Raw genomic sequence first — 22,619 nt, 5'->3', positions numbered from 1 at the left:
AAATGCGTAAAGAACCACTCAACTTTCAGATTTCCAGTTCCGGCACATCAGCGTCATACTCCGTGCTCATTATCACCCATTTCACAAATGAAAAAAAAAAAAACAAGGACAAAATCAGAAACACATACCAACAAAACACATAGCATAAATCAAATCAAAACCAAACAAAACACACATTGTCCTACATCAGTGCATTCCTAACGCAGATCTAATCTATTGAGCATACAGTAGTCTACCGAGTATACAGTATTCCAATGAGTATATATATTCTAATGAGTATACAGTATCCTACTGAGTCATACAGCATTCTAATGAGGTATACAGCACTGCATTCTAATGAGGTACACAGCATTTTACAGACCAGGGGTATATTCCAGCATCCAAGCTGGATGGTCCACGGCCTCTTCAGAGGAGAGCAGAAAAAAAAAGAAAAAACAAGCAACAACATCCAGTCTCCTACCACAACCATAGAAACATGCAGTAATTGAATCCTCTATCACCACTCAGTCAAAAATGTAAGGAAATATGAACCAAATTAAAACCAAACATAACCTTCACACCCATACTCCAGGACACACATGCACTCCATGCATTTACCAATAAACCATGACAAACAAAATCTATCACTCAAACACAACAACCTTTCACACCGGTATCAACACACATGTTTTAGTTGGAATCTTAAGACATGCACTTAGTATCGTATTAGGCAAACAAACAGTGGCGGCTTCCTCCCTTTCTACCCTTAATCTCAGCCAATTCCAGTCTACACCCACTCCCCCTTAGGCCTAAGAGAGAGCAGCTAGCTACAAATGCCTCAGCTTCCTCTTCCCACCCGGGACAGCTGTGTCCTCTGTGCTGAGCTTGAGAAGGGAGAGAGAGAGAGAGAGAGAGTGGGGATTCACCCAGAACGTGCTGGCTCACTCGAGTTCAGCCTACCACGGAGGGAACAGCTCCTACTGCCGTGTTGCCGGCAGGACCGAGCGCGCGTCGCTCCAATAAAATGTTGTATCAATGTGAAGTGTCTTTAGCAATGCAGAGTGCAGACCCATGTGAATTTACGTGTGGTCCCGCAACGTTTACAGCAAGCGGCACCAACGAAATAATAATGATAATAATGGTGATGATTATGTTGAAATGAAAATGGGGACCCTGATGACGAAAGTTCCATCACTGGTCCGCATCCCCTTAACAGCACTGTACCGTATTTCTGTGAACATGCTCGCCTCTACCAACATCCATATTTGTGGTAACAACGCAGATAACAACCGCTTCCACCCCTCAAGCCGCACGCCCGTGGGGGGAGCGAAAGCGAAGCGCCGGTCCCACCGCAGAGCGCACGGCGGCGTTCAGAGCGGTTCATGCAAATAAACTAACCACATAGCACAACATAATACATATAATATAATACAATATAACACCCGCTCCTTCTCAGACCCGGAGCATATATACCCACCTATATTTAATCAACTAGGTTGTCAATGCATAGTCTGAAACTGCAATATGGACGATATTCATTTTAATAATAATAGGTTGGCCTCCCTACCACTATTCATTTTAATATAATGATAATGGCCCCCTTATCAACAACATAACGCACTGGTCTTGTAAATGCAGCCGTGGGCCACGTGGAACGGTGCTATATAGGCCTTTAACCACGGCAACCCAATATGCCTTTAACCACGGCAACTCAATAGTGACTCTAACCCACACTATGGAAAGGTGCTACTTAGGCCCTTAACCACGGAGGACTTTAACCAGGGAACTTCAACCCGGGGACTTTAACCCCTCCTTTAGGACTTTAACCTCTCAGGACTTTAACCTCCGGTGGGAACTTCAACCCGGGGACTTTAACCCCTCCTTTAGGACTTTAACCTCTCAGGACTTTAACCTCCGGTGGGAACTTTAACCCGGGGACCTTAACCCCTCTTTCAGGACTTTAACCTCTCAGGACTTTAACCTCCGGTGGGACTTTAACCCGGGGACTTTAACCCCTCTTTTAGGACTTTAACCTCTCAGGACTTTAACCTCCGGTGGGACTTTAACCCGGGGCCTTTAACCCTGGGCCTCAAACCCTATTTGGGCCTTTAACCCTGGGCCTCAAACCCTATTTGGGCCTTTAACCCTGGGCCTCAAACCCTATTTGGGCCTTTAACCCTGGGCCTCAAACCCTATTTGGGCCTTTAACCCTGGGCCTCAAACCCTATTTGGGCCTTTAACCCTGGGCCTCAAACCCTATTTATCAGACCTTAGGGCCTCAAACCCTATTTAGCAGACCTTAGGGCCTCAAACCCTATTTAGCAGACCTTAGGGCCTCAAACCCTATTTAGCAGACCTCCACTCGATAAAGAAAACAACAACTGCACGAAATCCTATGTACAGTGTGTGGCCACAGATCTCGCAGACGCAGGCATATTTCATTCAAATGACAAACCTATTCTAAATTTGGAATAGCCAATTGCAGAAACTTGGTATTCTGCTCACCTTTCGTCATTGAAGAAACAGCCCCGGGGTCCGTCATCCGATCTGCCGCACACAGCCATTCAACTCGTCAGTCCGTCCCAGGACGAAATGCACGAAACGGACAAGAAGACAAAAAAAAAAAAAAAAAAAAAAAAAACAGACTATGATCTACTCATCCTGTGCCAACTCTGCAGATAATCTACTCGGTCTCTGCTCACCTATTTCCGATCACCAATCTCAGCAGCGCCTCCAATTGAAAGGAAATTCTATCACTGGCCTCCTCCTATAATGTAACCTAAGTTCTTTTAGTTGAATGTCGGCGAGGTGAACAGAGAGATGAGACAGAGTCAGATGGCAGTCTGTAGAGTTTTACTGAACCCTCACAGCACAAGTAGATCACAATCCGGACCACGCACCTCCGCACACGGAGCGAGCCAGTGCCAAGTGGTGGTCTCGTCAATACATCGTCACATCATTTATACATTTGTCGCGGCCACCCCTCCTCCTGGCTTAATGATTGTGTGGGTGCTGGTGTGTGTGTGTGTGCTAGAGAGTGTGTGTGTGTGTGTGTGTTGAAAGGGAGGGACATGATTTTGCATGTATAACTGTAACTGCTAGAGTGTGTGTGTGTGTGTGTGTGTGTGTATTGTATGGGTGTTTGTGTGGTGTGTGCTTGTGTGTGTGTGTGTGTGCTAGAGTGTGTGTGTGTGTGTGTGTTGAAAGGGAGAGAGTTTAAAGCTATATGCTCCAACGTTCTTGGGGGAATGAATGTGTCTTTGTATTTAGGTTTTGCATAACTGAAAAACCTATCAATTATCTGTGAGTGTTCTGATGTGCCAGAGAGAGATTTTGCATGTGTGTGCGTGCTTGTGCGCCGGCCAGTCGTCAGACGCAAGCAGCCAGCAAGAGATCTGTTCGTGTGTGCATGTGTGGGTGTGTGTGGGGAGAGGGGTCCGGAGTCAAAAGGTCGGCAGGTCGGCAGGTCAAACCAAACTGTGTGTAGAACAGACTGGGGCCTCAGCCTGCACCACGAGTAAGTAGGTCAACCCAAAATGCGGGAGAGGAGAGAAAAGACATAGAACACAATGTAGGATCTTAATTATATCACATCTTAATTCTATCACCTTATCAAAAGGGTATGACAGGAATTTGATGGTTGAAATATTCCTTTCAACAGGTGTTAGGTGTTTGTAGCCCCCTGTCTGGGTGAAGGCCCCCTGCACAGAACATGACTGGACATGTTCTGCACGTGTTGTCCCTGTTTGGGGTGATGAAGCCCTGCAAAAGGATAGGACACCTGCCAGGTCTAAAAACAGATACTAGCATGCTTTTGTAAACACTCTAGGGTCAAAGGTCCGGGTAAGAAGTTGCAGGGCTGCAGGGGGGGTCCTACCCTGTTTGGGGTCATGAAAAACCCCCAAACCTGCGGAAGGACATAACAGCTGCAAAGGGGCGTGTACCTCAATCACTTTTTTTATTACCCCTCCTGACAGAAAGTGCCTTTCATACTCTCTTTCCTATCTATACAAACTATTATACTAACTGTATAAATAAACTATAAACTAAAACTATAAACTAAACTATAGACTCAACATAATACACAACGCATATTCTATCTATTCAAACTGTACAATACAAGGTATATGTTAGCAGCAGTGTGTGTATGTAATAAGTGTGCTTGTGTGGTGTGTAAGTCACTTAAGGTGCTTTTGTGTGTCTGCTCATGTGATTATTCAGAGTCTGTCCATCAGTTGAATGGGGATAGGGGTTGTTACTGCAAGGCCACATCCCAGGCTCTGTCAAGAGAGGTCTGGAATTCATAATATAAAGTTACTACTGTGCATGCAGAGTTCGGGAGTAGGTGCGGAAAAGTGACTATAGCTCGGCAGAGAAAGTGCCAATCAACTTGGGACTGGTCACTCCCGTGTTCAGGAGACTCAGGCTTATACAAGTCTATTGGATCATGTCACCAGCACCCGACAGCCCTACAACCACTTAATGTCAAGGCTCTCATCCACATTCATTAATTTTTTCCCCCCGCTCTCCCCTCCATGAGCTCAATGTAATGCGGAAGTGCAATGGTCTATAGGGAGGTGTAGTGGTTATGTCATTGCTATTTCCGGTGGGTCCACCATCTTGAAAATGCAATGTATTCCCCCATTGCCCATTTCTAAATAGTCTCGTTTAAAACAAATAAAGCATGCACATTTGCATTTTATTTCAACCAAAAATGCTTACAATAATGTTAGTGATAGAAGAGAACTTTTGTACAAAAATGGAAAACTTTCCAATGTTCATGAGGCAGAATTGTTACAATAGGGAGGTGTAGTGGTTACGTCATTTTCGTTTTTTCCTGTTCCACCCTCTGTTCCACTTAATATATTTCCCCATTGCCCATTTGTAAAACGGTTCGTTTAAAACAAATAAAGCATGGACATTGGCATGGTGTACCTTTCTGTGCGTATTCATCCACAATCTATAGCTAAACATGAAAATATTCGCAATTAATCGTAAAGGTAGCAAAATAACAATGTTTATGTTTTCGTTCGCTGGGAAACTACACTGCTATTTGGCGCTGCTGACTGACGTCACCACAGCGTAGACGCTTAGTCGCAGACCTAGGATCAGATTTCCCTTACATTCGATAAGCTTAACAATTCGTACAATGGGAAAATAACTGACCCTGAATCTGTTGCTAGTATCCGTTTCACCCAACACCAGTTTATAGCCAACCACCATTTTTTTTTAATATTTGTATTTATAATTTTAATCGTATAACGTTATTTCGCTGCATATTAAATCACTGTAAATACTCATGTAAATCATTATTTCGTTGTACATATTGTGTATAGTTTATAACGTTATTGTTTTTTACACAACGTTAGTAGCTAGCTAGCCATTCCCGAAACTTGTATACTTTTGTCCTCACAAACAAAGTATTCTGCCAGGGAACTTACGACAGTAGTAGTTATAAGGTTTTTGAGCTTGTAACGTTAACGTTAGTTAGCTATCATGGCATCAGCAGGCCGTGACGTGTAGCTAGCTAGCTTGCTGGTCGGCATGATGCGTGTGCAGTGCTTGCCCCACAGGTCTGAGAAAAGGACGTGCACATTTTACTCGTTCCCGAAACTCCTCTACATGCCCCAATTTAAAATGGTTCACAACAGTAGACATTGCTAACGTCTAGTACGTTTAGCGGGGTAACGTTAACGTTAGCTAGCTAGCTAGCTTGGTATCAGCTGGCCGTGACGTGGATTAGGCGACAGGACTGAACAGGCTGCCTACTGAACAACAGGCTGCCTACTGGTAAATGTAGTTATTTTTTTATGACAAATTTAAAACCTTATAACTACCTTTATTTCAACCAAAAATGCGTAAACAGTAATGTTAGTGGTAGAAGGGAACTCATTTTGTGCAAAAATGGAAGCTTGTCAATTTCCATGCGGCAGAATTGTTACAATAGCCGATAATCCATTTTCCCAATGATGAATCCCTATACGGGTGGAACAACCAGTTACGTCAGACTACACCTCCCTATAGCCGATCATCCATTTTCCCAATGATAAAAATCCCTATACGGGTGGACCTCGCGGGCAGTCCAAAGTGACGTCAGACTACACCTCCCTCTGATTCTGGTGATTTTCTCTCACGCGTGCGCAGAGCGACAGCTGTGGGACCTGAGCAACGCAGGTCTGTCCAAGCTGCGCGTGGCCGAGCTGAGGAAGGTGCTGGCGTCCTGGGGAGAGGAGTGCCTCGGCTGCCTGGAGAAGCATGAGTTTGTCAGCCTCATCCAGCAGAGGGCGCCACTGCACACACACACGACCGAGCTGTGACACACCGGAGGAGAGCGAGACGGCATAATTAAGAAGCCAAATGGAGCATTTTGATTCACTAAGCTGTTCGCATTTCACATGGAAGCAAAGGTTTTACAACTTTAAAAGCCAGTGACATTTCGGTATATAATGTCTGTCCTTGAATCAGATTTTGTAAAAAAAAATTAAATAATTAAAAAGAAATTAAAAAAATTGCTCCGACTCTAAAATTCTGTAGCCGTGGGGCAACACTTTTGTTTACGTTTGGCTTGAGGACTGGGGCTTTAAACATGTCTTTTTTTGCAATCAGCTAATAATAGGAGAATCTCCAGCCCGATCTCGCTTAAAATATGTAAATAAAAGTACTTATAAACAGTGGTGGAAGAAGTAGGGGAGAGTGGGGTAAGTAGTGCCAAGGGGCAAGTAGTGCCACCCCTGTTATCTAGAAAACCATAGAAGAAGTTGGTCATGCGGTCAGGTGGCGTAGCGGAGATTGCGTTCATCACCAACACCGGAGACGCTGGATTCGCCTGTTCGAATCCAGCTCACAGCTCCGGCGTTGTCACCAGCTTGGCTGGCTGTTCACACCAATACAATTGGCTGTATTAGAGGGTGGGAAAGCTGGCGGGGTGGGTCCGGGTCGTTGTAAACAGCGACTCCTACAGTTCGGTCGGGGGGGGGGCCTGCTCAGCGCGGATAGGATCTAAGGGGGGTAGTGTGATCCTTCCACACGTTACACCCTCTCAGTGAGAGTCCGCGCTGCCAGGTGAAAAGAAGCGGTTGATTGGCTAGACGTGTGTCGGAGGAAGCACGTGATAGCCTCCACTCTCCCAGACCGACTGTGGGGGGTAAGTGCGCAGCGACCAGGAAGGGGATTGGGAATTGGCATAACGACTAACATTGGGATGGGAGAAAATCTGAGGAAAAAGGAGGGGGGAAAAAGACCAATAAAGAAAATAAATAAAAAAAATAAGTTGGTCATGTGACAACATATTTTTGAAGAGGCATCCATTTCACTCAACCTGCAGAGAAGGGATACACCTGGCTTGAGAGGTAACCACATTTAAGTTCAAAAAAAAATGTTTGCCCTCCAAAAGTAAAATTTGTATGAGCAAGGTTTTTTGATTGCTGTGTTTGAACAATTATAGACAACTTTGAAAACAGTTCACATGTTTTAGTGCTTTAGTAAGCTACACCATGAGTCTATACAGTTAGCATGATGCTAGCTCAAAACAGCTGGGGGATGCATTTCTTTCAAAATGGTAGGCTTGGGGTGAGTTGTGCCAAAGGGCCTGGGTTAAGTTGTGCCAGGTGTTCCGTTTGTTAAGTTGCCCCAACTTATAATTAGTAACTATATATATTACTTTATTGTATTTTATTGTTATTGTACATTGTATTCTTACATTTGATCACTAAAACTATATGTGATATTCTTAATTTTAGACCAAAATCCATCATGCCACGCAGATATACAAACGGAAGACAGACAGGGTTTCAACTCCTCTTGAGAAGTTGGAAAGAGCAGTGAAAGAGGTGCAACAGGGGAAGACTATAAATCAGGTTGGAAAGGAGATGAAAATCTGCAGGATGCTTTTACCGCTTTTGAGATTAAAATGATATATATATATTTTTGTACTTAATTAAGTAAAAGTAGAGAAGTATTTCATATTGAATGTACTTAAGTATCTGAAGTAAAAGTATGCATTCTACATGATGTATGTGTATTGGTATTGCTTGGGAGTAGGGCTGACCCCTATTAGTCTAATAGTCGACTAATCGATCATAGTCGACTATCCAAATCCTTAGTCGGGGACAGCCCTACTTGGGAGCATTCAAACCTCTATCCATTGACCTCTACAGGTCATGTTAACCCTTTCACTGCCACACTACAGAAGGTTAACCCTTTACTATCACACGATCGACGGTTACCGGTTACCGTCGGTCATGTGATAGTAAAGGGTTAACCTTCTGTAGTGTGGCAGTGAAAGGGTTAACCTGCTGTTGTGTGGCAGTGAAAGGGTTAACCTGCTGTGTATTGTCACAGGGAAAGGGTTAACCGTCTGGTAGTGCGGCAATGAAAGGGTTAAAGTGGCATGTGATCCAGTTATGCTGCTCTGACGTCCTATTGGGAGTTGGCAGCCTTCACATTTGAGAGTAGATCATCTTCATCAATCTTTGCCATGTTTTCTATGCAAAATAGGTTCAGATGAATCAATGTAGCGGAGTAAAAAGTACAATATGTCCTTTGAAATGTAATAGAGTAAAAGTACAAAGTTCCCTAAAATGAAAAAAACTCACGTAAAGTACAACTAGCTCGAAAATGCATTGCATGAGACACGTGCCTTTACCTCAAGACTACAGAGAGACACACTTCTGACAGCCTCACCCAAAGCCTAACCTTAAAACGAATCATCATAGTACTGCTGTGTTTGTATCAGGGTGGCTTGTCAAGGTGGGTGGCTTAGTCTAGTGGTGAGAGCTGTGTTTGTATCAGGGTGGGTGTCTTATCTAGTGGTGAGAGCTGTGTTTGTATCAGGGTGGGTTGTCTTATCTAGTGGCGAGAGCTGTTTGTATCAGGGTGGGTGTCTTATCTAGTGGTGAGAGCTGTGTTTGTACCAGGGTGGGTGTCTTATCTAGTGGTGAGAGCTGTGTTTGTATCAGGGTGGGTGTCTTATCTAGTGGTGAGAGCTGTGTTTGTACCAGGGTGGGTGTCTTATCTAGTGGTGAGAGCCGTGTTTGTACCAGGGTGGGTGTCTTATCTAGTGGTGAGAGCACTCGCCCGTGACCACAATCATTGTTAGTTAGACCAGGGGTTCCCAAAGTGGGGGTTGCGACCCGCCGCGGGGGGGGGGGGGGGGGGGGTCGCCAGACGATAATTTTTTATTTTTTTTTATGCAGTCAGGCCACTGATCTTAGAAGCAGGCCAGGCCAGTGTTTCTAGTTGCAGCAGCGCAATAGTTAGATAACCTAGGTGGGGAACAACCAGGAGATCACTGCAACTCACACAAGTTGGAGAACTATCTCTCTCTCTCTCACACACACAAAGGGAGCCGCATGTGATTGGTGGAGGCGGGACCCTTACAAAAAACTGTTGTTGCTAATCATTGACACATGCTAGCCTGTAATAATCCCCCCCAGAAAAATCTACTTTGCATTTGATATTATTGCAAATATATGCCATCACACACACTGGTATTTAAAGGGTTAGAATTATAAAATTAATGTGGTGTTATGATCAGGGCTGAAGTTGAATAAAAGATTGACAATCTGAGATTACAAAAAAACAGAAAATCCATCAAAATCAGTGTTGTTGCTAATCATACATATGCTAGCCTGTTTAACAATAATTTGTGATGCCATCACAAACACTGGCATTTAAAGGGTACAAATAAAAAAATTGCTGCACCAGAATGCAGGAAATTAAGTCTTTGTAACAAAAACGTTCCTGGTGGGGGACCCCCAGACCCCCTGCTTAAAAGGTGGCCTGACTGGGGCTATATTTTGCACTATATTTCCTGGCCTGAATGATTTCCCCAGTCCGGCCCTGGTTAAAAGCCTCCAATGCTTATTAGTGTGTGTGGGTTTGAACGTTTGCATGTTTCAACCATACATTTCCATTTAAAAAAAAAAATTAAAAAAAAAATGTATATATATATATATCATTTTTTTTAATCATTTTTTTTACCTCCTATAATAGTGGGGGTCGCGGCTCTCCGACACCGTTATTTGGGGGTCGCGGCCTGAAAAGTTTGGGAACCCCTGAGACTTAGACTACCAGTCACGCTGTTTGTTTTGGACTTTTGCCGATACCGATAGTGTTGACCTAAAAATGTGCAGGAAATGTAAATATATTACTCATGGCTATAACATAATGTATATTATGTACCTTTTTTTCCTGTGGTCAAGTAGTACTTCCTTTATGTTTTCTGATTAGACTGTTGGTGACACATACAGGATTTACCACAGCACTGCTTCTCAGCAAGAAATGACTGGTCCTGAGCTCAGTCAGACGGCTGCCTCTAGAATCACAGGACAATGATGAAGTCTCATCCTCACTCTACCGTGTTTCCATTGACCGTATTCACACGGTGGTCATTTTGCTCAGATTACGTCATGCTCGGGTTGGGATTCCTTACCACCCTGTTGTTGCCACCTGAAGTCAGGAGAGCCTCTCCAGTAACGCTAGCCTGAAGAGATGTTGCAGACTAGACTCTTAACGGACAGCTCACACACCAGAAACACATCAAGGAAACACATCTACAGTTATTATCCGACTGAACGTTGAAATAAACTTCACAGATTGAACAATTTCCTTTTAATTGCTATAAATTGATCAAAAAAAATTTGGTACAAAAGAAACAAACATGTATAAAGAGAAAAAAGCATTTTTGTGCAAACAAAGCCGGTAGAATGAGTGAAACTGGTTTTTAAACGAGGTTCCTTTTTTAAACAATGTAAACAAACCACGATAGACCCAGTTTCTATGTTGCGTTGTAAAATTGTTGTGTCTCAATTCTCACCAGAGGCTATAGACCTGGGGAGTGAGCTTCCACCTCAGAAGTATTACAGACAAACCGTATTGTGTAGGTTCATAATCTTTGACGGAGGTACACATTATTTAATTAGTATACTATTAAACAATAAAAAAAAGGTAAATGTTTTCATTTAACCTTTGAGAAAATAGTTTTACATTGTAATCTTCACTCGTTTCCATGGTAACTACTACAGTATACCCATATGCCTTGGTAATCTTCAACCAATCACACGAGAGCACAGCTACTCCAGCATGGCATACCTTGACATTCTGGCGGCATTCGTCGCCATCTTTGTTTTCATTTTAAAATCAATAAAATCGATCAATAAAATGTCAAAAACATGAAAACTACAGTGTTTAAAAACAAACAAGTCAGTTAATTATGAGTATATAATTCCAGTAATGTATTATGTCTGTTGTTTTGACTATTTTGGTTTCTTAACACTTTGCATGCCACGCCCGAGATTTCTCGGGTTTACCCCCCGTGGGTTGAATGCCCACTCACGAGAATTCTCGTATTTTCTCCTTTTTTTTTTTAGCGATCTGAAATCATATTTCATCAACCAAGTCTACCGTTGGAAATTCAACTACCTCAGGCGCTCAGATGTGAAAAAAGCGCCCCCTATCGTCTCCCAGGTGGTAATTCACCCTTTTGGATTGAACTCAATGAAAATGAATGAGAAAAAAAAACCTGCATTCCACATTTTACTTCTCACTCACGCAGCCGGCATCTACCAGCTTCATGCTGGACTCTCGGAGCCGCGGGGAATATGTGTTTTACTGTATACACAGTGGATCACTAAAAGGAGTGATTTTTTCGAATGGCGATCAGGAATTGGAATAATCCATTTGGATACCATCTGATCTCAGGTAAGGAATCTATGTTACAAGTCTAAGGATAATCAGACCCGTTTTCACGGATATATAAGCTTTTATGTGATTATGTGATATCGCTGTTTGACTGTGCGCGCCGTCAGGAAATAGGAGAATCGATTTTCAGCGCGCGCCACGAGCGTGCATGCGTACACATAAATTACTATCGATAATTCAATGTTGACTGGAAATAGGTAATTGATAATGCGACGGGCAGATTAGACACATAGCCATAATAAAAAAAAATAGATTAGGTGATATTAACGTTAACATTGAAGTGGCCTTGGGCATTCAAGGGGTAAAAAGGAAAACACGGCTGGCTCTCAAAGTGTTAATGACGTCCTCTCAGCGCGGAAGCATTTGCTTAACACTTTGATTACCAGCCATGCGGTGCGCCTTACCCCCGTTGAATGCCACCACCCACTTCAATGATATCGCTCTCATATTTGTGAACGCATAAACTATGTCTTAAATTATGTGTCTAATCTGGCCGTCGCTTATCAATGACTTGTTTGCAGTCAACATTGTCCAAACGGATTTTTTTTTTTTTTTTTTTTTTTTTTTTTTTTTTTTTTTAATCGGTTAATTTCCGTTTTATACCATTTTGAAAAACCCTCGTTTTCTTGAAAGTTTCAGGAAAATATAAAAATTCTGTGATAATCGCCCTTTACTGGAATATTCTGGAATACACAAAAAACGTTGTAATTTTTCTGCCTATTTATGAATAGTTTTCAAATAAACGCTTCGATTCTCTCATTACCTGATCAGCACACACATATGGCACACGCTGATATCTGTGAAAACATTTCTGATTATCCTAAAACTGGTTAAATCGATTCCTTACCTCAGATCAGATGTTCTCCAAAAAGATTATTCCAATTCCTGATCGCCATTCCAAATATCGATCGCGTTTATTGATCCAGCGCTGGGTACTGGAAATATGTATTCCACGCCGTTTTGCGGCTCGGCAATGACTTGGATCCTCTCGGATGGCTTGCTGGAGAAGTAAAACGAGGAAGCTGGATTCCCCCCCGAGGGGAATCATTGATTTCACATTTTAAATCCACCTCAGCCACGGAGGGGAGAAGAAGATGATGAACGGATGGAGAGAGGTGAGGATTTCAGAGTCTCAACATACCGTACTTTTCGGACTATAAGCCGCACCTTTTCCCCCCATTTTTCGACCCTGCGGCTTATATAACGGTGCGGCTTATATGTGACTCGACGTGACCAAACCCGAAAATGTAAAAATTAAAATATTGCTTTTTTGACTGCATTGAAATGTTATTCATCTGTTCCCTTATTTGCTAAACTTAATACAACTTGTAAATGAGTTAATTCTTGTTATTTGTCCGACAGTATTGTGTCCCAATGCTAATTACATATGGTAATTAAACATGAAAACACCTGCGGCTTATAGTCCAGTGCGGCTTATATATGTACACATCATTCAATTTAGCTGCTGCGGCTTATATTCAGGTGCGGCTTATAGTTCGAAAAGTACGGGTAATTGAGACATGAATACATTTTTTTTTTAAAAGGAGTCACTAATTTTGAACACAATCAACCATTTAGAATTAGATTTCAACAATATACAATATAATCCAACTGCTTTACGACACGTATGGTAATCCAACTGCTTTACGACATGTATGGTAATCAAACTTCTTACCGCCACGTATGGTAATCCAACTGCTTTACGACACGTATGGTAATCCAACTGCTTAATGACACGTATGGTAATTCAACTGCTTTACGACACATGCTTTTCCAGAGTTTGCAAACTTGTTTACAGAGGAAAAAGATTAATTTAGCTAAATGTGCAAGTAAATCGGCACAAGGGCGTATTTCTGTAAACAGAAATAAGAATAAGCAACCCATGTAAACAGCTTTATCTAAATATTGCCTCATTCAGAATAAGGCCAATAGGTGGATTATTGTAGCCCGTGTAAACGTAGCCAGTAGCTTCGAAAGAAGCTCTCCTTCAAAAAAGGTAAGATACCAAACCTTTCGCTCCAATCATTCAGTTACTTTGATTTCGGACATAGCAAGGCTCTTGTCTTGCGTCTCTATTCAGGGGTAGTAGCTTTGACATTAGTCGACATCTTTGTTTTCATTTTAAAATCATTAAAATGCATCAATAAAACGCTAGAAGAGAGGCCATACTGGAAGGAAGACAACTACGCAAACATTCTGTGCAAGGCCGCTAAATTCTCCCGATATCCTCTTGTTGCCTGGTCCAATATACAATACAAGTACCGCTCCATTCCATCTGAATTCCTATTCAAATGGTAACGGTTGATGCTGAAGCATTATGCATGACATTTTTAAGGCCCTTATTGGTAAGCTACCTCCTTTTATACTACATTATTGGTAAGCTACCTCCTTATACTACATCATTATTGGTAAGCTACCTCCTTATACTACATCATTATTGGTAAGCTACTCCTTATACTACATATGTATTGGTAAGCTACCTCCTTATACTACATCTTTATTGGCAAGCTACTCCTTATACTACACTTTTATTGGTAATCTACCTCCTTAAACTACATCATTATTGGCAAGCTACTCCTTATACTACATCTTTATTGGTAAGCTACCTCCTTAAACTACATCATTATTGGTAAGCTACCTCCTTATACTACATCATTATTGGTAAGCTACCTCCTTATACTTCTACATCATTATTGGAATGGAATTTTGGAACCTATGGAACCCGTTCTAGTGACTAGCTGGTCCTTAACTCATTCACGGCCAACCATGACTATAGTCGGGTTATCTCGCCAACCGTTGAGCGCCAGATAGTCGGGTTTTCGATTGTTTATTCTTTTATTCGAATTTTTTATTCTATAGTCTCACGGTCCTCTGTGTATCATTGGGACTCATTCTGAGATGCCGAGATTGCAATGCCGGCCGAATCATGCTAGGTGGCAGTATCGCCCACCCATTGAAACCTTATTCTCCGGGCGGAGCACTTTGGAACGCGTTCAGCACACTTCATGCATATTTTGTGCCATTTCATGTCAGGGACCCGATCGACACCAATACTGGAAATCGCAATTTGACAATTGGAATATTCTTTTTGGGATACCTCCTAGTAAAGGTAAGGACTATATGACATCAATCCTACTTTGATCCAATAATGATTTCACATCGATCGCAACGATCAACGTATGTAGTATTCAAAATGTATGCCGTTGCTGACGATCAGAGCATCAAAAAACAACCCCCCCCCCCCCCCCCTTTGATGCATTCATGATGAAACATAATACCCATTATATACCTTTGATTTGGAAATAGTAACGTCACGTGTCCAGGCGAGCAACGCAAACGCCTTTAGAAAAATTCACATAGCGCTCCATAACGCAGCTTCCAGGAATTAGCCCGGATCACTCTGAAACTATACAATATTTACCACGGGATAACACCTGAACGTATACATGAAAATATTAACTCTTTTTTACATATTGGACGAGAGATAGTGACTGTCAAATGAGCCATAGTATTGTCTCCATAACTATAATATAGAATATAGATATAGCTCTGCAAACATCGTGACGCACAGTGAAAATGCCTATACTTTACAGCGCTGGCCCATTGAGTACAAGGATGGAGATAATGGCTGGCGCTGAAAGTGTTAAGGTCCCTCTGGTTTTCTCTGAACAGGGTGAATCTGCATTTTGCTATGATGCCCCTCTAGCTCATGGAATGAACGTCCAACAGTCCTTAAAGCTAGAGTTAAAAACCTTGATCTCCGACCTTTGTCAATCAAGTTGTGTTTTAATTGATCGTTATCCTTACTTGTCTTATTGTTATGATTTTATATTCAGTGATTTATGCAATATTTTTTTTGCTTAACTCTGTATGTACACTCAATGTGACTGTAAATGAGGGAAACCTCAGTTGCCTTTAGAGTTTAAATAAATGTTTGAAATTAAATGATGGCTACAGAGCTGCTCAGCAGGTAGCGGAGGCCAGTGGGACAAGGCAGAAAGTCAGAGAACAATGATCATCACTCAGGCGGGGGGTCTTTGTAGAGCCATTTGCCTTGAGGGGTGCGGAGGGTGAGTTGCTGCAGCCTGGAGCAGCCAAGCGGTGAATCATCCATCTGGAAGGAGGAGAGAACAGCATCAAAATGATTATCACGATTACATAAAGTTACAAGCCAACATAAAAAAGAAATATGGTAAATGGTGCATTTATATTGCGCTTTTATCCTAAGCGTTTTACAATTTAGTTCCTCACATTCAGGCTGCGGTTACACTAGGGCCATTTTCGTTTAGTTTCATTCGCTTTTCAGATCGCTGCGTATTGGCAGGCAAGTAAGAGTTAAGTTAGACGTCGTTTTGTCTCGTCTACTATATACATGTAGTACAATGCCAAAGCAGTAGGCGGCGATGTAGTTCAAACATGAAGGCCATTTTCAACCAATCAGAAAGGTTGAATGAGACACTCCACATCCTGCTCAAAATCTCAAAAGCCAGCATCTTTATACCTCGCATGAGCCATTTAGCCACATAGCATTTATTTTTCAGCAAGAAATAAAGTGCAATAAACAAAAACAGATACATTCACTGCGTGTTCTGCCTCATTTGTTGATGATTTGTTGATGAAACAAAACTAACATCAACACAATTGACCACCAAGAGCGGAGTTTAGTCTCACAAAAAGATCGTCGCCGATTTAGTTAGCTTACGTGCTAACGTGATTGGGATATGCCAGTATAACAGTATAGCATTGTGGCTAGCAGCGAAGTTTGTTAGCTTACGTGCTAACGTGATTGGGATATGCCATTATAACAGTATAGCATTGTGGCTAGCAGCTTGGTAACGTTAATGCTAGCAGAATGAATTGATGTAAACTTTATTTAACAGATTGCAGAATGGGTACAATACAATACGGCTCAATACAAACAATTGTTAAAGGGGAACTATCTTATAAATGGCCTTTTTGAGTGTTTAGCATTGTTTCCTAGCTATGTGAACTTATATTAATATGATCTATGTCTCAAAATTCTCATATTGGCGCATTCTTCCAATTCTCCTCTCACAATATTCACCCTCACTGAACTGAGTCATTTGAAAATGTGCCTATATGTGATGTCATATAGTCACCGCTGCATGTTAATGTTCAGGGGGGCCGGCACGGTGCCGTGGTTTAGGAGCCCAGGCTCAAAACAGCTCCAGATCTTGAGGTAGAAAAATGCTGTTTTTGAGGACTTGATTAGAAATACAAAACAATGAATAAAAAAAATATATATATTACAGAGGTGTTCCATAGACTCACAGGAATTGTGTAAAAGTGCCCAAATAGTGAAAGAAATAGTAAAATAGTTCCCCTTTAAGGGAATGTAGACTGTTGTAGCTTGGACTGGGCTCCTTATAACAATAACTTGACAACACATGGTAGCTGCAGCTATTTGAGACAGCTCTGCTGTAAACACTGGAAATAACCGTGCGGGTCTCTACTGCGCATGGGCATTGGGCAGAACGGCTCCGTATCCGGCTCACGCAGATTACATGGCACCATTGTCGGCAAGTTTCCAAAACAAAAACACCTTTTGAGCGTTCCCGCTAGGGGAACGCGTTTTCCTGCCAAAACTGCGTTTCTTTTTAACTTGGACATGCAAACGTAATCATTCAGCAACAAAAACAAAAACAAAAACCCCACTGTAACCATGGCCTCACTCACAGACGGCGGAGGTGACCATCCAAGGTGCCGACCTGCTCATCGGGAGCAATTAGGGGTTAAGTGTCTTGCTCAAGGACACTTCGACACGCTGCCCGGGAGGAGTGGAAATTGAACCGGGAACCTTCCAATTACCACTCCACCTCCCAAGCCACTGTTGCCCCATTATGGCAAATGAAGCGGATACAGACCACTAGCCTAGCTCAGCACAAATAAACTGGATATGGACCACTAGCCTAAATTAGCACACATGAAGTGGATATGGACCACTAGCCTAGCTTAGCACACATGAAGTGGATACGGACCACTATCCTAGCTTAGCACACATGAAGCGGATACGGACCACTAGTCTAGCTTAGCACACATGAAGTGGATACGGACCACTAGCCTAGCTTAGCACACATGAAGTGGCTATGGACCACTAGCCTAGCTTAGCACATATGAAGTGGATACGGACCACTAGCCTAGCTTAGCACAAATGAAGCGGATATGGACCACTAGCCTAGATTAGCACACATGAAGTGGATACGGACCACTAGCCTAGCTTAGCACACATGAAGTGGATACGGACCACTAGCCTAGCTTAGCACACATGAAGTGGATACGGACCACTAGCCTAGCTTAGCACACATGAAGTGGATATGGACCACTAGCCTAGCTTAGCACACATGAAGTGGATACGGACCACTAGCCTAGCGTCTTCTATGTCTGACCTTGGAGAAGAGGGTAGGTGCGTTTCCTATGATGTTCCCATAAGTACAGTGAAACAGTTTCAATTGTAGTTTCAAGTTTCTTTAATAGTTGTCATACAGAAGTACAGAATACTTTTATACAAAATGCTTCTTACTGTTACGCTCCAGAGACTGTGCAAGACAAGATAAGTATGAAATAAAATAACATAGTATAGCATGTAAATTAGAAGTAAAAAAATGAGGTCACAGTGTTCAGTATAGACATATGTACAATGTTCGATGCAGAATAGACGTAACTGAGTTACCATATAATATACAATACTATATAGTGCAAGGCAGAAATGGGATGAGGTGCAATTTAGGTACAATTTACAGTAGGTGTACGAGTTGTAGTGCAAATCCTTTATCAATAAATATAAAGTGTGTTTGTGTGATCTAAAGTGTGGAGAGTGGGTGCTGCACTGCTGCAGTGTGTTGTTTGTTTAAGTGAGTGTGTGCGTGTGGGTGTGTGTGCTGTGTGCATTTGATGGTTGTTGCATAGTGTTTATTGTTCGTCTAGCAGCCTGATGGCCTGGGGATAGAAGCTTCTTCTGAGTCTTTCTGTGCTCGCCTATTTATGAATCGCTTTCAAATAAACGCTAGATTATCGATAGTATATGTGTACTTATGCATGCTAGAGAAGCTGGCTGAAAAATCGATTATCTTATTTCCTGATCAGCACACACACACACACACATATGGGACACGCTGATATATAGGTGAAAAAAAATCTGATTATCCCAAGACTGGTAAAATAGATTCCTTACCTCAGATCAGATGTTCTCCAAAAAGATTATTCCAATTCCTGATCGCCATTCCAAATATGGATTGCGTTTATTGATGCAACACTGGGTACTGGAAACACATATTCCACGCTGTTCTGCGGCTCTGCAATGAATGGGATCGTCTCCGGTTACATGCCTGACAAGTAAAATGTGGATTCCGGACTCTTTTTTCCCCCATCCATTTCATTCAGTCCAATGGGTGCAATACCATCCGGAGAGACAATAGGGGGCGGTATTTTCCCTGTTTGAGCTCAGATAGATCCCCAATGGTAACGTGAGGCTAGATTTATGAAAAATGAAGAAATCTCTAATAAAAAAAATTACGATTAAATAACGAGATTCTCGTTGTTGGCACTCAACGCATGGCATGAACTAACAAGATTTCTCGTGGCTGGCACTCAAAGTGTTAACAGTCCTGCACATTTTGTGCATACTGAAAGTAAATTGGACACTATTCTGGAACCATTTGTAGCAGATGCACAAGTCTGGCCTCTTTTTTAAAGGAAACACTGACATGTTCTTCCACAAAAGGAAGAATCACTCAGTGCTACTGTAATAGAGTTACAGAGGTTTGAAGACAATGAAATAAAAGTTTAAAAGATTTTCGTCTGAATAATTTTGCTAACAGATGCCTGCAGATCTATCTACTCTATAGTTATTTGCTGAAAACACTGCTGGGGCCATAGCCTAAAGTCTTACGGGCTGTCGGAACGTTAAGTGGTTAAAAGGATGAAAAATCTAATAGTTTATGCCAATATCATTTAGTCTCAAAAATAAAAATGTATCTTGTTTCAACGGTGCAACAGTTAGGGTTGGGTCGTTCACATTTGAACCGATACCTGTGAATCGATTATTATTTTTTTAATACCACTTAGAGCTAAATATAATACCAATTCCACGACCACACTAGCCAAAAAGAAAAGAAGCGCATAGCGACACTGAACTGAGCAGCTGCACTTTAAATCCTTGCGCATTCCATACAAGCTCTCGCCAGACGCACCAAGCTCCCGGTAGCCTCGCAAAAAACAACTTCAATACAAAAGCATTTCACCTTTTAAGACCTTAAATTGAGAATTATGAATTTAATACGTTGTAATCCCCCGCAGACAGCCTGAACAAACAGCCTCACCTTCAGGGGAGGAAATTAGGCCATTTGACTGGCCAAATGAGAGTATTTTTTATGTTTGGCGAGTGATTCATGAAGACCACTCGCCAGTCTGGCGAGTAGTAAACAAAACAAAAGAAAACATTCTGCAATCACGGTAACTGGCAAACGGTGCGCGTCTTCTGAGTGCTCGCTTTAGTTGACAGCGCCACGAGAGCACTGCACAAGACCCACGGACATATATAATGTTTAATAAAAGTTCCCGAAGTACTGGCCAACCCACGGACATATAGAATGTTTAATAAAAGTTCCTGCAGTACTGGCCAACCCACGGACATATAGAATGTTTAATAAAAGTTCCCGCAGTACTGGCCAACCCACGGACATATAGAATGTTTAATAAAAGTTCCCGCAGTACTGGCCAACCCACGAACATAATAGAATGTTTAATAAAAGTTCCTGCGATACTGGCCATCAGTCAAGGGAGCACTCGCAAACAGATAACGTTAAACACAGCAGAAGATGGAAAACAGACAGACCAACGGGGAACTGCTGTAATGTTAAGTCTATTGGAACTGTATACAGTAGTTAGCTTCTAGTTAGCGTTTTAGCTATAGCTGCTTGCTAGCTAACGTTAGCCCTGTGTGCGCGTGTGTGTGTGTGTGCTCAAAGCAGCCAGCCCCATGTTAGCTAGGTGTGTCTGTTATATTGACTAATGTTTCCAAAAACGCACCGGACTACGACGTAAGGTTAGACGTTTTATTTCATGCTCAGCCAGTGCACAACAGCACACCAACCCAACTGACGATACCACAACACTTGACGGTACTTTCACAGCCCTGTCGTAAGACCACCATGCCGTCTTAAAGGCACAGTGAACACCGTTGTGATGCCTACCCAGATGAGTCTATTCTTTTACCAACTGATTTCCAGTTCCACGTTCTGCGATCTGATTGGCCACTGACGTTTCTGGTGCGATCTGATTGGCCACTGACGTTTCTGGTCATGTGCGCCCAATCGCGTGACGCGCCCATTTCCGCCTCGAACAGCAGCAAACTACCTAACGCCTAGTTTATCACTGGTGAAGCTTAGGCGACTCTTTCGAAGTTGGTTAAGGTTAGAGTATGGAATCAGGGCTGGTGTTCCATCGCCCTGCTCTAAGACAAACTCTAACCTTAACCAACTTCGAAAGAGTGCCTAAGCTTAACCGGTGAAAGAAAAAGGCATCACACGATTGTCACGACCAGAAACGTCAGTGGCCAATCAGAGCGCAGAACGCGAACGCGGAACTCCGTTGGTAAAAGTATTCAGGCTACCCAGATACATACACAACATTGACGCGGCTTGACAACCGAGGTTCAAAGTTAACTTGATTGATTGAAAACTTTATTAACAGATTGCAGAATGGGTACAATACAGTACGGCTCAATACACACAATTGTTAAGGGGATGCAGACCAGAGAAAGACTTTAGTCTTGTTTTACATCAGGGTCCCCCATTTTCAATTCATCATAACATATGACATACACGACATACAGATAGACAGTACTGCTACATCTATACATTTCACATCTATCTATACACTTCACAACATACTTCGGTTTTTTTCTTTCACTGCCCAACCAAGTCCAACCCAGCATCTTTCACTGCCCAGTTCAGCCCAACCCAGTCCAGAATAGATCCCTCTTTCATGTTAATATGTTTTATGCTAATATTGTGAAGAGTAGAGACACTGTTATTAATGTTTTATGCTAATAAATATTTTAAAGAGTAGAGACACGGTGTGATTATTACTATGATTGAAAATCAATTTAGACAAGACATACAAAGAAGTAATGATCACAATAAAAATCAGCTACTCGCCAGTTGGCTGGTAAGCCGAAAAGTTAAGTTTCCTCCCCTGCTCACCTTCAACTGTTTGCGTGCCGTTCCTGGCATCGGAGAGAGCGTCCTCTTTCCGGGGGAACCTCGAGACTGGGGGGGCGTCCCCTCGTCGACAGTGCAGCTAGCGCCCGCTTCCGGCTCCTGTCCGCACGGCCCGAGCCGCTGCTCCCCCCGCCCCGCCTGGCCCTCGGAGCTGCTGTCCATGCTCGACCAAGAGTACGCCTGGCTGAAGGCCACGTCGTCCCCCAGAGACACAGAGTCTGCCGCCGCCGCCTCCTCCTCCTCCTTCACCGGGGGGGTGGCCTTCCACAGGCTCTTGGGTGCGAAGCGGGGCCTGCCGGGGGTCCGCGGGGACAGCGGTGTGGACTGCGTAGGCCCGAAGCCTGGGACCGGACTGCGCGGGGTGCCCAGCTGCGATGGAGGCCCGCCGCCGTCGGGTTGACTGAGGAGCGGGTCCCGCGGCCCCCCGGTCAGCATCTCCTTCACCAGACCGGCCAGCCTGGTGTTGCGGGGCTTGTCGCGCTGCCTGATGGCCATCTCCACGCCGCTCTCCTTGGCGATCACGTAGACGCGCTTCTGTCCCCGGGTCACCGCCGTGTAGACGTGCTTCCAGGTCTGGGCGCAGGGGTTACCCAGCACGTACACGATCGTCTCGTTCTCAGAGCCCTGTGAGGGGGAACCGTCGAAGACGACCGTGAAGATCTCCCATGTACAGTGTGCCAAGTCTGACTCATTTCATTT

At 43.0% G+C, this 22,619-nt stretch overlaps 2 protein-coding genes across 2 annotated transcripts in view; one reads left to right on the top strand and one right to left on the bottom strand.

Annotated features, from left to right (window-relative positions):
- cdnf (cerebral dopamine neurotrophic factor) overlaps positions 1-6,296 on the top strand; it is a gene marked incomplete at its 3' end in the record, with an annotated part of 41,353 nt that extends 35,057 nt beyond the window's left edge. Inside the window, exon 4 of the mRNA XM_084330301.1 lies at positions 6,124-6,296. Within this exon, the coding sequence (XP_084186427.1) occupies positions 6,124-6,296 (173 nt within the window). The remainder of the gene's footprint in view (positions 1-6,123) is intronic.
- An 8,666-nt stretch (positions 6,297-14,962) lies between these two features.
- helb (helicase (DNA) B) overlaps positions 14,963-22,619 on the bottom strand; it is a gene marked incomplete at its 5' end in the record, with an annotated part of 49,257 nt that continues 41,600 nt past the window's right edge. Inside the window, 2 exons of the mRNA XM_084330967.1 lie at positions 14,963-15,793; positions 21,903-22,544. Of these exons, the coding sequence (XP_084187093.1) occupies positions 15,698-15,793; positions 21,903-22,544 (738 nt within the window). The 3' untranslated portion in view covers positions 14,963-15,697. The remainder of the gene's footprint in view (positions 15,794-21,902; positions 22,545-22,619) is intronic.

The sequence above is a fragment of the Notolepis coatsorum genome, assembly GCF_963971535.1.
Source record: "Notolepis coatsorum genome assembly, chromosome: 15".
In the NCBI taxonomy this organism is placed as follows: Eukaryota; Metazoa; Chordata; class Actinopteri; order Aulopiformes; family Paralepididae; genus Notolepis; species Notolepis coatsorum.
The sequence above is the reverse complement of the archived record's forward strand: the minus strand, read 5'-3'. Positions and strand labels throughout refer to the sequence as shown.